The sequence below is a fragment of the Balaenoptera borealis genome (assembly GCF_965194805.1).
Source record: "Balaenoptera borealis genome assembly, chromosome: 7".
NCBI lineage: Eukaryota > Metazoa > Chordata > Mammalia > Artiodactyla > Balaenopteridae > Balaenoptera > Balaenoptera borealis.
The window spans coordinates 111,334,430-111,349,778 of NC_138864.1; the positions used below are offsets into that span (position 1 = coordinate 111,334,430).

The 15,349-nt window shown below is 39.8% G+C and overlaps 1 protein-coding gene across 1 annotated transcript in view; it reads right to left on the bottom strand.

The window, feature by feature from the left end:
- Positions 1–1,547: 1,547 nt before the first annotated feature.
- The window catches only part of SLC35B4 (solute carrier family 35 member B4), a 38,564-nt gene continuing 24,762 nt past the window's right edge, over positions 1,548–15,349 (bottom strand). The window contains exons 3-10 of the mRNA XM_082399250.1: positions 13,358–13,460; positions 12,136–12,185; positions 9,669–9,750; positions 9,389–9,449; positions 7,797–7,906; positions 6,385–6,460; positions 3,366–3,441; positions 1,548–2,518 (exon numbers count right to left, since the gene is read on the bottom strand). Coding sequence (XP_082255376.1) covers positions 2,272–2,518; positions 3,366–3,441; positions 6,385–6,460; positions 7,797–7,906; positions 9,389–9,449; positions 9,669–9,750; positions 12,136–12,185; positions 13,358–13,460 — 805 coding nt within the window. The 3' untranslated portion in view covers positions 1,548–2,271. The remainder of the gene's footprint in view (positions 2,519–3,365; positions 3,442–6,384; positions 6,461–7,796; positions 7,907–9,388; positions 9,450–9,668; positions 9,751–12,135; positions 12,186–13,357; positions 13,461–15,349) is intronic.

Below are 15,349 nucleotides of genomic sequence, written 5' to 3' on the forward strand. Positions count from 1 at the left end.
ATTGAAATCAGTTTCAACTTGGATTGAAAAATAAGTTACAAGGGGAATAAATTGTTTAAAAAAGTATTAACTAGTGTCTGTTAGATTTATTTCCTTATAACCAAATACTAGAGAGAAAAACCAACTCCCAGGGCATTTAAGACATTCTGTTCTTACATGTGCTCATTTCGCTGTATGAGTGCCTTAATCTGTCCATACATATCCTCCTGTTAATAAGACCAGCAGAGGTGTTCAGACTGAGGAACACACACTCTCTAAAGCCAGAATCTAAAACCTCGTGGACCCAGTTAAATGCTGTCTGTGTACATCAACACTGTTTCAGTAACTAAAAATTGTAATATTTCCCATCAGCATAAAAAAAGTGATACTACGTCATGTAAGGCTCTATCCTGTTAGGAGTTACCCTGTCAAGACTCCAGATATGCAGCCATCAAATAGCCCCTGGGGACAGGTTCTTCTATTAAACAATAAGAAAAGCAGCTTTTGTTGTTCTTGTTTTTAAGAGGATATTTAACACATGGTATTTATAGCACCATCAGTCTGAGGAACTCTACAGTACCTTTTGAGTCCATGAACAAGTTCACACCTAATTCCACATCTTTCAGTGTAGACCTTCACTGGCACTGAACAGCTGTCAATGTCCAGAACGACAAATTGATCTGAAAACCCTGTGACTTAGGTGGAGAAACAGCATCCACATTTTATGTAACAAAAAACCCGAGCAGCCTAAGTGACTTCCCCAAAGCAACCCGGTGGTTCTAGGACACTTATTGCAGACCCATGAGAGAACAGCTCCAGATAGTAGAGTAAACACACCACACCCTGGGTGAGCTCAAGAGACCCTGAGAGCCAAATCTCGATATAAGAACACAACGTGAACCCAGTGCAGAAGGAGGGGCCTCTGTCTGTGTGCGAAAAGATGGGCTGGTAAGTCTGACGGCCTCCAGAGCACGTACCTGCGTGAGACAATGAAGGTCCGAACTGAGTGAAGGACAAGGAAATAAAAACACTGACTTTCATGCTCTCCTCTTCTCCCGAGTGATCACAAACCACATGAGAGCACACACACACCTACATGTGCCATCCTGACACTGTTCTTCTTTCTCAAAGTTATCCCATGGGAGGAAAACCAGACCTTTGAGATGATTAGCAGAAGGGGGGCATGTTTCTATTAATACATATGATAAAACACACACACTCCCATACCCATCAAGAACATTAAGATGACATCCCCCCCCCCAAAAAAAATTTCCATTTTAGTTGTGATTTGGCCTGATACACCACATCCACACCCACTGAATATATTGGTTCACTCATTAGCCTGGCTGGTCATAACTATCAGAGTTGCCAGGCAGAGCTGAACGTCTCTGGTTGAGAAGCATTTCAAAGGCTTAACCTCCCCCACGTGGAGCCCACCCTCAGTGCCTGTCTGTGCTCTCTGGGTGCCCCTGCCCCGGGGGCCAGCTTCTCCTGGGCCATCCTGGCGTCACCATCTCAGCTCGAGGCTAATGAATCAGAAAACTGAGAGAAGACACAGAGAAAAAGTCTCTCTTTCCCAATTCAAACACAACCTTTCTTTCTTATTAATACTGTGCCATACAGAGATGCTGCAGCTTTGTTCTAAGTACAGAAAGCAAAAGGTGTGAAAGCATATGACTTTTGCATAGAAACAAAAAAAGGAAAAATGTGGGAAAGGATTCCCACCAGTCCTGCCCCAGGGTCACCAGGGTGCACAGGGACACCTGCTTCTTTCCCAACACACAGGAGAAAGCCCAACCCCAGCATCACCGGTGCCTCGGTTCACCCGGCCACTCGGTTGTTCCTGGTGGGGGGGTGGTACCTGGAGCGTCTGCCTGAAAAGTGCTGCTGTGGGTGGCAGGGTGATGGAACAAGGGGAAAGGCCACAGGAGGATAAAGGCTGTTACAGCAGAGAATCATCAGGACAGGGAAAATCTTGTCCAAGACCGTGGATGTAAAACTAGTAGCTCTGGGGACTCAGATTTCAATAAGCAAGTACAGTGCTGAAATTTTGGTAGAAACAACAAATGGAAAGGCTGTTCAATAGTGGAGAACTGTTCTTTTTTCCTATTTCAGGGTTGGGGGCTTCTATTCAGGGCCCACAAGTGCTGGTCTGTACGGTCATGAGAAATCTGAGAAGTCCGTCCCTCTGAGGATTCTCTGACACATGGGGGGTGATTCAGCATTAACCAAGGTGAAATGGTGGCCAGACCCTGGCTCACTAGCCTCTGGTCTCTCTGCTCCAGGAAGGCCTCAGTTCTTCTTGGCCTCCTTCTGAGGCTGCCCTTTGGTGGTTCCCAGGTTGTTCCACACCTCTGTGTACATTAGGGTCCCAGTGAAGACAAACAAGGTGCCCAGCCAATGCCACAGAGTGAAAGGGTTCTGGAAGTACAAGATGGAAAAGATGAGGCTCACAAACTTGCGCAGAGTCACGACGAGGGTGACGGTGAGGGAGGCGCATTCTGTGGTCAGGATGAAGACGCCCCAGATGCACACGTACCTGGAGGGGCAGGGTTAAGGTGGTTTTCTGTAGACAACCCAGAGATCAGTGGGAGAACCTTCTGGCAAGGTTCTTGGCTTCAACATTCATGTTCTAGGAACCAAAAAACATGGGGGTTGGCTACAGCTGCCCTGAGGCACTTCCTTGCTAGAACAGCCTGCAGAATTCCTGGCCTGCCATTGCATTTGTGGATCCTAATTTGAAACTGCCTGAAAGCCTCCTATTATTCTTATCCTGGATTCTTGCCAGAGTTTACAGAGAAGTCGCCTCCCCAGTAATGACAGAAGGTAACACTCTCGGTAAAGGTGATCACACCTCTTCCCAAAAAGAACTCTGTAGGGCAAACGAATGAGATGACTTCAGAGCAATGAGGTCAATCTCAATCTGTTTCACTGTTTCAAAGACTCAGTGATTTTTATAATGGACCTAACGGTGGTTCCAAAGAGCCATTTTAAAAATTAGGTTTTAGTTAATTTGAAATTTCTTGCAGGATTTTGTGGCAGCTTGTGAAACATCCTAGGACACTGGAAAACTCCATGTAGAAATCACAGCGCATTTCTGTCATATACTAATCCTTCATTACCCATTGATTTCTACACCTCCACCCAGAGCTTTTCCTTCCTGGTGCCCTGGGACTTACTGACCCTCCACACCACCAGCATCTCTTCCCCCCCTCTTCCCGCAACAAAGGAGCTCACTGGATGGGCCTGTCTGTCTCCTGCTTACTGCAGAAGAGATCAAGGCAAAAACGAAACTCATGGCACTGCACCATTAGAAGAAAAGAATAAACATTCCTATGCCAAAATACCACAGCAAAGGCCATATGGCAGAGGGGTGCAAAGGATACTGGGTGATGACATTCATGAGGAGGTAGAACCACATGATGGGCACTATCACACCAACCACTGGAACCTGATATAATTCTGCAAAGATTAAGAGGAGAGAGAGTTATATCACTTCTGACAGCTTATGTTTTCATCTTTTTGAACAAAGTAACACAGATGAACATAATAGAAATAGAGGCGTTATTTCTCTTGCAAATACCTTTGGATCATACACCACTTACTTGCCTTGATTCGAGGCTACACCAGCCTCAAGAGTCATTACATTGGTTTCTTAAAACAAATTATAATTTATTTTACTTTTAAAATAAACTCTTTACCGTTCACCTGAATAGGACCCCACTTTACAGAGAAAGACTGTGAAACACAGAGAGGTTCAAAATGATATGGTCTTAACTGACAGTTAACACAAGATGTAAGATAACCCATAACTAAATGCCATTTGGAAATATGTTCAATCCTTAATCAAAGAATTCTAAATTATACAAGGCTGTACCATTCTATATCTATTAAGTTAGCCATTAAACATTTATAAATAATATCCTAATCTGGCAAGGTGGTAGTGGAACTAGCAGCCATTCAGTGGGTGACAGTATAAGTTGGTGTTTTTTTGTTATAAATATATTTAATTAATTAATTTAATTTTGGCTGTGTTGGGTCTTCGTTGCTGTGCGCAGGCTTTTCTCTCTAGTTGCGGCAAGCGGGGGCTACTCTTAGTTGCGGTGTGCGGGCTTCTCATTGTGGTGGCTTCTCTTGTTGCAGAGCACAGGCTTCAGTAGTCGTGGCTTGCAGGCTCTAGAGCACAGGCTCAGTAGTTGTGGCGCACGGGCTTAGTTGTTCCACAGCATGTGGGATCTTCTCGGACCAGGGCTCGAACCCGTGTCCCCTGCATTGGCAGGTGGATTCTTAACCACTGCGCCACCGTGGAAGCCCTGGTGTTGTTTTAAAAATCAATTTCACAATATGCATTAAGGAGCCATAAAAGTATCGCTTCTTATTCTTAGGAATCAATCCTAGTTAATTCAAAAGAAAAAGGTTTTATATATTTTGCAGTCATATTTATAATAAGGAAAAACTCTGAATCAATCTAAATGTCCAATGATAGAGCAAGGACTATGTAAGCAAAGGGAAGCAAACTAGATGAGGCGTTATATACTTGACAAAAAAAAAAAATCGTAAAGATTATATATCATCATATAAAAAACTCAGAATGAAAGTGAAAAAGTAAGTATAAAATTATATCTACACAAGGATTACGACTATGTAAGAATGTATGCGAATAGAGTCAGGAAGGAAACTGGTAAAATGAAATTAGCTCACGTGTAGGGTGAGGAACTGTAACTTTCCTTCCTTTAAATACATTCTTATGTTAGTTTTATATCATGAGACTTGCACAGTAAATATGTGGGAGGAAATAAAATATCCAAGATCAGAGAATAAGGACATAGTAAGCCTCGAAGGGTCAGTTCTTTTTATATTGCTAAATTGTTTGTGGGGCTTGAATTATACAGCATAACTGAAGAAAGTGTAACAAAGTGATGTTGAGATCCGGTTAGTAAATGAACATTAATTTTCTTTTGCAAAAAATAAAATTTCATATATATAAATAATTTATTAAAATTGTATGTCTGGATTAGTGGGAAATCCCCATAATTTGGTATTCTATTGTCTTTGAAACACTTAGCAAGTATTGAAATGAAAAGAAAGTTAACAAATGTTATTACTGTTTAATAACTTCAGAGATTCACTGTATCAATTTGCTGAGGAAAGACAATTAATATGACATAAAGTATTTAGACAGATGTACAGTTCCCTTAGAATATTCAAGGATAACACGTTCATCTGAGACATTTAAGCAAGAGAAAAAAATGTATACTTAACTTAGGAATGATTCTAAAGATTCAATTTTTTGAAGGCAGACCTTAAAAAATTTTTTATAAAAATACCCATCCCTGTGACTTTTAGAAGGAGCATTCTAGTAACTAAATCAATATCAATCCTAAGGAATTTGATAATGTATTTATATCCAGCCCTTTGCTATGTGGGGACTCTAAGAGACCTTAAAAACCAGTGTCAAAAATCAGCTATATGTCAATTATACCTCAATAAAAAAAAGTCAGAAATGATTGAGTAATTCAGAGCCTTAAAAACTTTCTTACACACTGCCGCCATCACACACTTTTTTGCAGGCACACGGGACAGGCAATTCTGCAAACTCAGAGAACAGTCACAACTTCACAACTTGTGACCAGATAGCAAACAAATGTTTACTCAGCACCTACTGTCATTCTACAAAATACACTTACCATTTTAGGTCTGAGCAACATAAAGACGTAATTTTTAAAATGTGTATTTGTTCCTTGTGTATTCATTTGTCTGTATAACAAGCTATGTCTTTTAGTAGATAATCGGATTATATCAGTAATTTCTTTCAAGTTAACTGGCAATTATTAGCTAATTTATTAAATACTTTAAAAAGTAATAGCTAACTTACACTGTAGACATTTGAACTAATTTTGTTTACTCCTGCTGCCTACCTACCCTGTAACTAGGAAAAAGCCCTGTCATCATTTTTGTTCCTCCTTGCTCAGAGGCAGCTCGGCCTGGATCTGTGAGCAGACTGCCTTTCCCAGCAAAGAGGGATGAACAGGAGTAAAGAAGCTGGACTGCTGCCCAGCTTCTCACGGCTCCAGTCACTGCAGTATTATTACTATTTGTTTGCATTCTCAGAACATCATACATTCCACCTTCAAATGCAAACACAAATTCCACAGCAAAACAGAAAATTTGAAGATACTGTCTTACTTCATTTGCAAATAATTGAGAAGTGCCTATAAAAGCTTTTGCTGCTGCAACCACTGATTAATGGCACTATATTCCAGGAAGGTGGAATGGGGACTGTTTCCCGGGGGGACAGATGATTTGGATAAGATCATGAAAAAAGCAGTGGTCAAGTCGAGAGTAAAATGAAGACGCTGCCTCTGAACACTGTTAGGTAATTCTACTGGATAACCCCAAACTCACCAGAAGTATTGAATAGAACTGCATGGTCATAAATGTCAGAAGCCAAGAAGATGAAACCAGGAAGTGGAAGGGCATGCTAGGGGAAGAAACATTTCATGTAAATTTAAATGCAAAAACATTATAGAAGAATTAGAGTATCTTTACAATGATTGAAAGTTTTACAAGTTGTTTAACAAGCAATATCAAGAAAAGCAAGTCAGACTTATTTGTTAAGTTAAAAGTATCCAGTGCTACTGACCACTTACATTGTAGGGCATGATATCAACCCCCAAATGACAGTTCTTGCTCTACGAAGTCTGATGGTCATTACACACAAAACAAAAAAATAGAGCCAGCATCCTTTCCTCAACAAAAGGGAATGGAAAATTGAAACACACAGTCATTCTGCCCAAAGGATCTGCTACATTTTACTATTTTTGAGAACGGTTCAACAAATATAACAGATTTAAAAATTATATGGAATGTGCAGGCAGATTTTAGGGAGTTCAGGAAACTAGTGGGAAAAGAGATTGGAGTATAATATGAAGTTAGGGATAAAGAAATGAAGACAAGAATAAAAAGAGATTGAAGAGGAAGGGGAAACAATAAGTAAGCAAAGATAAGGTGCTTGACAACAACCCACCACTACTACCACCACAATAAGGAATCACAGTAAACATTTACCAAGCAGTTAACCATACACCAGGTACCATGCTAAAAGAAACACAGAAACCAAACAGAATGTTCCTTTATTTTTTAAATTCTCAGCTGCATACTCTAGTTCTAATTAAATATCTCAGATTGCTTGTCTGCAACTTCAGTACAAACGGTTGGCAGGGAAGGAATCCCTGAGATTACTGAATCTGGAGGCAATGATATCACCATGACCTTGAGGAGCCGGGCATTATTTCAACAGAAAAGACAGAGGAGAAAGAGGAAAGTTAGAGGAGGTGGCTCTAGATCAGCAGTTTCAAACAAGAAGCGAAAGCATATATAATTAACTAATTAAACTCTCCATCAAAGGAATAAAGCCCATCTGAGGGACTTACTCCTCAAATCCCATCTTCCCCAACTCTCCCAAATGCCTGGCCGTACATATTCTCCTTGGCATGGGGTTTCTGAAACTTCTATTCCCTTTCTAGGTTTCCATATTGGTTTTAACTTGATTTCATCTATAGGAACATTGGGTTCCTTGTCCCTTGGGGTTGTTCCTGGTTGGCAGACATGTTCTGTTCACACTGACTGATGATGATCACCTCGTGTAGAGAACTGTGGCAGCCTATTAAATGTGCCAAAGTCCGTGGGCCCCAGTTTATTGGATAATAAATTGATCCTTCGACTACATCAGAAGGATGACATATCTCATTTGAAATAACATATTACAATAACAACTCAATAATTTTCATCTTCCCTGGGTTCAAGAAACTGCTTACGTTATAAAACAAAGCCTCCTTGGAGTGTTTCCCAAATTGTTTGTACAGAGTCTCTTGGAAAATACCCATCCTTGCTGACATCAGAAGAGCGAAAGTCAGTGCCCCAATACCTAAAAAGCAAACATCGAGTTACAAGATGCCTGCATTTGCTAACTTCCAGATCTTTTCTTAATGAACATTAAGTTCTACAAACATTACACACTAAATGTGGAACATGTACAAAATTTTAAAAGAAAAATCAACCACAATACTATCTCTCTCTGTATATATACTTAGGTAGATATTTTATGCTGAGACAGGATCATAATGAATATATAATTTTATATCTTGCTTTCTTCATGACCTTTTTCCTGGATTTTCCTTCAAGTCATTCATTAAAATTTTTTCAAAAGTATGGCTGCATATTATTCTCTCATGTGGATGTACCATACTTAAATGTCTTATAATAGGAGAATGGTTAGATTACTTCCAATTATTTCATCATTAAAATCAATGTACATCCTAGTACACAAATCTTTAAACAAAATGTTGATTATTTCCTTAGGATAAACTCTCATAAGGGGGATTACTGAGTCAAAGGTTGTAGACATTTTAAAAACTCAATACACACACATACTTTTTTTCCCAGAAAGGCTGTGTCAATTTACCATAAACAGTTTACATGAAAATGGTTGCCTTACTGCAGCAGCAATGAGAATAATCATTTATTATCTTGCCAATATAAGAGACCAAAATTAAAAGGTACTGCATTTTGGTTTCAATTTGCATTTCCTTGATTACTAGACTAGCAAGGCTGAACATAAGTTTACTGAACATTAATTTTGTCCCCATGAATTGTGTGTTCATGTCTTTTGCAAGTTCTTATTGGATAAAGTATCTTTCTAATAGTTGATAAAGAGCTTTCTATGTTAAGAACAACAACCTAAAGAGATAAAGTTTCAAAGTCAAGAGGTGAGGAGAATGCAGTTCTTTCATTGCTACTTTTCTTCCATTTGGTCAGTCTCAGTATCTTATTGCCATCACTAACTTTCCCCTCTCTATCATACACAGCAAGGGCAAAGCTCTATAGGAGTTGTTTAATTAATTCAACAAAGAGATATTTGTATTTTTAAAAACTCCCCAGGAGATTGTGATGATCCGTCAGGTTTGGGAACATTGCCATGTGGAACAGCTTATGGGGAAAATAAATCTAAGATTTAGAAATGGGTCCCTTGGAAATTTAAAGAGTCAACTGCTGTAATGTGCCCTCCTTTTGTAGAAGCTTCCGCTCAGCAGACAGATCATAAAGAAATGGATGATACTCTACTGCTCCCAGAGAGTGTGATGGGCAACTAGACACAGAACTTTCTTTCTACACCAGTGGCAACCAAGAAAGCATCCATGCTGTAGAACACGCTACCATGAATACAGACTTTTTTTTTTTTTCGTTTCTTGAACACTAAGGTTCAGAGATAAATAATCCCAGATGCCTCTCTCTTCTATGGCATAATTTGTTTAGCCGAAGCTTCTTGCCAAGAAACATATCCCTTAGGAGAAACCTCTGAAAACAGAACTGCAGAGGCAATTAGCTTTATTGTAATTACTGTACTTGCCTAGCAACCACCATGCGAATGCCTGGAATCCGTCATTCTCGCTCGAGCTGGACTGGGAAGTCTAGGAAATAAGGAAAAATACGAGGCACAGAGACCAGAGCTACATTCAAGGGGCCTCGATACAAGGGAAATATTTATGTTACCCACTTCCCTCTACTCTTCTCTTTCAGAGATGTAAATCCTTGTATTACATGAGCATTTACATTTATTATATCATTAATAAGTACCTGGGCCCCCAAGGCAAGTAGTGAATAGAAATCATTTGTGAACAGATTCTTACCACCTGCTTTGCTGACATGAAAGTGCAAATAAATATCCCCACAGACACCAGGGCAATGGAGGTATATTTGAATACACTGTATCTGCAAAAATAAGAAAAAGAGCACCTCAGGAAAGCACAGATACAAAGTTCCACATGATGTTGACAGTCAGATGGTTCATGAGAGCACACATCACCTAAACACAGTCAAGGGGATCACTTCCCAGTAGAGTCCACGCAAGTCTGTGCGCGAAAGAATCAGGATGCTGACGAGTTTCTAAACAACGCCCTTTCTGGTGGTGTTTAAGACAGTTTGTTTCCCATAGTTTGGGCACCAATAGATCGTTTCATCAGAAAACAAAGACAGACCAGACATGACAGCCCATCCTGCTCTCGAGTCCAGATGAAAGCCTGATAGATCTTAAGGGATGCCTGTTGCTTCTCCTGGCTTCTGGGGCCCAGACCTGAGTGTGAAGAGACACAGCACGCAGAGGGAGGACGGAAGGAATGTCAGGGACCAGCAGCAGGACTCCACACGCAGAAAAGAATTCAACTGTCCCTTTTCAGGGGAGGGGACTGTTTTTACGTCTCTTAAATATTGTTTTTAAATGTTGGCATAGTTGGATAAAGCAAGTAATATTAAACTAATAGGACTATTACCAGTAATAACAGCGGCATTTCACATTAACTAAAATAGTATCAATTAACATCCCTCTCAGGCTCTTGGTGATAAAGCAAAAGGCCTCAGACAGGAATGAAAAGAAGTTAAAACCTTACATCTGAAGTTTTCTACTCAAGTACTTTGTATAGTTCTGGTCACAGCGCCTCAGAAAAAGGCCAACGGAATTGGCTGAGGGGCAGAGCAAGGGGCCAAGAGCACCGCGATAGAGAAGAGGGGCGGGCGAGGACACAGGCACTGCTGCGGGCAGAGAGAAACATAAGGGCACTCTTCAGCCTGCAAAGATCAGACAGAGAGGTCTAAACAATAATGAAGGGCATGGTTAAGGTGAATATAGATTTGGTCTTCAAATCCTGGAAAGGGGAACACACTATAAACTTGAAGGGTGCTACTCAAGATAAACAAAAGGAGATAATTACTAATTCATGATATTAGACAGTTAGCTTAGGGAAATTCCTGTTCTCTGGGTGATATAGACTGGAGAGAGTCAAAAAAGACTTAGAGAGATTCAAGATGACAGACTAAAAACAAGCTCTTAAGGAAAACTGCAATGTTTAAGGCCCCTGACATTTGGGGTATGTCAGGAGAATACATTCCTTTTATAATAAGGAATTATATATTATACATATATATATGTATCCCTGCTATGCGCCAAAATCAAAAGTTGGAAAGACCACGGGTCTGTCCCAATGTGAACTTTACACTACCAAGAAGCACAGGGGTCACTTCAAAGATAATGAACCTGACCATTACCTCCGTATGCATGAATAGAGAGAACCTAGAAAAGAAATCAACTACAATGGTGCTTATCTGGGGAATACATAAGCCTCAGGAGATAAAGAGCCATGATAAGGAGCCTTTTCATGACACAGCCCTTATTACTTAAAAACTCTAGCTTCCCACACTGAACTGACAGCTACTTTCCAAGCTGGTAGAGTTTTAATACTTCGGGCTGGGTACTGAATACACTGAAAAGCAGGCACCAACTTGCACGATTTTGGTCTGAGCAGTGAGGATGAACTTCCCCCTGAGAAGTGTTCCAGACTGCATGGGCTGTCTCTGCCCCACACACCTCTCCTCCCTGGGAGTGAGGCTCCGAATGAAGGTGAGAGACAAATGCTTGGAAACAGCACCCCAGATACTTCTGATATTTCCCAACCGTACCCAGAGAGAGCCACTGGTGACAGTTACAAAGAACGGTCCTGAAACTTTTCATTGCATCTTGTTTGGCCACTTGGGCCTTTGTTAGGAATTTTCTTTATAATACGTACGATTATTTCTTAGCTCGTTGTGTTGTACACTTCCTAGGACAGCACTGTCCCACAGACCTTCAGTGAAGCTGGCAATGTTCCACATCTGGGCTCTCCAAGACGGTCACCACTAGCCACATGTGGCTACTGAGCACTTAAAATGTGAATAGTGAGATGGAGAAACTATATATTTAATTTTATTTACTTTTTAATATTTAAATTTAAATGTAAATAGTCACATGTAGCCGGTGGTGACCACGTGGGACACTGAAGTTCTAGATCAATTGGCTTCGTAGATTAGTATGGTACTAGAGATTCAACAATGACAAGAGTTTATTAATTCTACACAGAGAATATGCTGCTCCAAAGCCACAGGTGGGGCCTCTTACCTGGTCCACTGCCTCAGGAATGGGCACCACTGTCACAGACAGAACTAAGAAACAAGGCAGATGGCCAAGCGCAAACTTATCATCACTATGAGAAAAGGAATCCAGATGAGCTTATGGCTGGGGCTCAGCTTATCCTTCCTATACACAAAATATAAAAGAGTATTGTTTACCTTTTCTTCAAAATGATAATTCCTAGAATCATGTTGGCAATTAGAGAACCCTGTGAAAAGAGACAACAGAGTTTTAGTGCATAGGGGAAGAAGATAACACAATCCAAGATAAGTATGAACAGGGGCAAGGTGGGGGAAACAGCTGGAAAGGAGGAGGTTCGGATGAATGATCAGTGAGGTTCACTATGTTGTTAGGATGGCAAAAATTCCAAACCATAACAATCTACACGTAAAATAATACAACATGTTAAAGTTGACAATGAGAATAAAAATGATCAATTCTCAATAAGGGGTCAAAGCTGAAGCTGGGCTAGCAGGAATGAAGTATGTTATAGACTTATTTTTGTCCAATTTCCCATCTAATTTATAAGAGCCTTTAATAAGCTTCTCCTCACCCACAGTTTGACTGAATGAAGTTGAGCAGGGATCTGTCTCTTGTCTGGACAGTTGTCAATCAACCAGCAAGTGTCTATTGAAAGTCTATTCTGTGATCAATGCTCTGAAGGTCATCTTAGTCATTATAATCAGCTCAGGAAAGTTGCTTTAGGGACCGCACATTCCATCTCACAAAAATCTCAGGCCACACAGAAAAGTTATAATTCCAATTTTTACCCATTTTGCATTCTTCTGCAATCCTAACTATATTCCCCCTTGAGTTCCTTTCCTGTTCTTCAGGGAACACTCTGTTCTTATTTATATGCAAACTGGCTCTCCCACCATGCATGAGGCAAAGATGAAAACCTCTGCTGCTTTGGAAGAAACCCTACCTTCATCAAGAATTTCCTTTTATGTAATTATCTGAAGTTTCTATTTTCAAAAAAAATCAGAAAAGAGAAGTATCTATATCATGTACTAGAAGTAAACGTAATTTCATGGAAGAAACAAAAAGTGATGAGAAATAAGTTAAATAACATTCATAGCAAGAACGAATATAAAACCAACCAGATGAAGAATATTAAAGATAAAATCTGTTATCCAGGGAAATTTTAACTTTCCTTTTATTAATCACCTGTAAGACCTCTGATAAGTAAAAGTAAACCATCCACTTTCATATTTCTCTTTTTGCCCTACTTTGCCAGCCTCTGCTTATTCATCCATGAGACCTATTCTTACACCCTAGACTTTACTCCTTATAGGCCCTTTCTACTTTTGTCATGTGTTTAATGGACCCACTTTGCTGCATTTTCCAGAGGAACAGGTTCACATGAGCCGGCAGACTTACAGATCTAAATATCATGTGCAGGGGCATGGCGATGTTGAGATTCAGGGCGTAGTTGTTCACCACGCTGACGGTGAAGAACATGGTCACCATTACGGCGTAGTACCTGAGAGGCAGAGACAGCAGCTCGTCACACAGGATCCACGATTTCAAGAAAATCAAGTAGCGAAGGAAATACATATTTTTGGTTAAAAAAGTATTATGCTTATTTCCTCTGGATTAAAAGATCGTATCACTATTATAATGTAAAGTCAAGCACCAAGTACATTTGAAAATACTTCACAAAGCCAGAATAACATGGAAAAAGTTTGAACTATAGAATGTGTTCCAAGAAACACTATTTTAATATTTTTCTAGTACGTACAGCAACTATAAACGAGGCTTCAAAAAGAGTTACCTGATAGACAGCAATAGGTTTTTTAAAGTGAATGGATAATTTTTATTATTGTATCAGTTCTTTGTGTATAATTTTCATGTAGCTCTAAAGAACTTAAAAATTGTTAAACTCTCTCAAATATTTCCTCTATACACTTGTTTATACTATTAATTTTCACTGTTTCTAAAGAAAAGATGTGCTAAGTCAAGGGTTACTTTCACCCTAGCAACTGTTAAAATTATCCCATCTTTTGAACCAGTGGCCTCCAAATTAATGAGGGCATCATTTGACTTGCATAGATTTGTATTTAAAATTAGGGCCCCTGTTTTTTGAGAATGTATAGGTCTTTAAATAATAATAAAAAGCAAAAACTAAAAGAAATCCAGGAACTCTAATCATTTAGAAAGATAAAGGGATGAACACAAATAACAAGTTATAAATAAATTAATATTAATTAAATAATTTTTAAGATGCCTTTCACACAAATCAGCTTAAACCATTTAAAATGCCGTTTTTTGGTAGGTCAAAAGGGGTTGAACATCAGCAATTTCATATGATTCAACCTAATACATTCAAAAAGAGAAAAATAATATTTGAAGTACATGGCTAAAGAATGCAGGGCAAAAGTGAATAAGTGGTTCCATATTCTTCAGGAAATGTCGGAAGTCTTTGAGCACAGATCCCCATCCTTTTCACCTTTGCACATCTGGAGAAGGTGACAGCACTGAGTCTCAAGTTATCTTCCTGACAAGAACCAATTTTGCGTTCCTGGTGAGGTAGGGGGCTATCTGCCCTCACAGGCAGCCACACCAGGGCTAAATGAACACAGTCTGGAAAGTCTGAAGAGCTTCAGAATGAATGCAGAACACAGTAATACACACATGCAAAGTTACTGGTCAGAGCTACTTCACAGCTTCTAAATAATATACTACTGGTGATTTCACAAGCTTTCTTGCCCAATTTTCCTAGTTCCGTCTTGAAAAGATGCCATCTGCAGATAGAGGTCATCAAGTTCTTTCAGGATAATTAATTCCAACTATTCCACATCGCTACCTACATAGTATTGCCTAGAAATCGCTCATGGGGATGAATGACACAAGCAAGATTTTGATTAGGGCTCCCAGATAGAAAATAAAATGGCCGGCACGAATTGCACACATGGGAGCATGGTTGTCAGGGCAGGTTCATGGGGAGCCTCCAAGGGCAGGTTAGGGAGTTTGGGCTTCACTTTGAATCTAATGGTGACCTGAGTGCATGTGGAGTGGGTGTCATGATACAATGGTAGGAAGCTGAAATGGAGGGATGAAGAGGTGATAGGCAGGAGATCAGCCAACCATGCTATTACTATAAAAGTCATGGCGAGAGTGAATACATTCCTGAACTATGCTAGTGGCAGCCAGAGAAGAAAGAAATAGTGGAAGGAGGAGGAAAGGACCAGAGGAATAAAAAAATGCTGGGGCTCCTACTCTGATATAAATGCTGGTCTTGGGAGCAGAAAATTTTATGCAGATACTAAAGCCAATGGGGGAAGGGAAAGTATTCAGAATATTTAGCATCACCTTGGGATATTTAAAAATACAATATTAGTAACAAAATTCAGCCAGATTTTCTATAGCGGG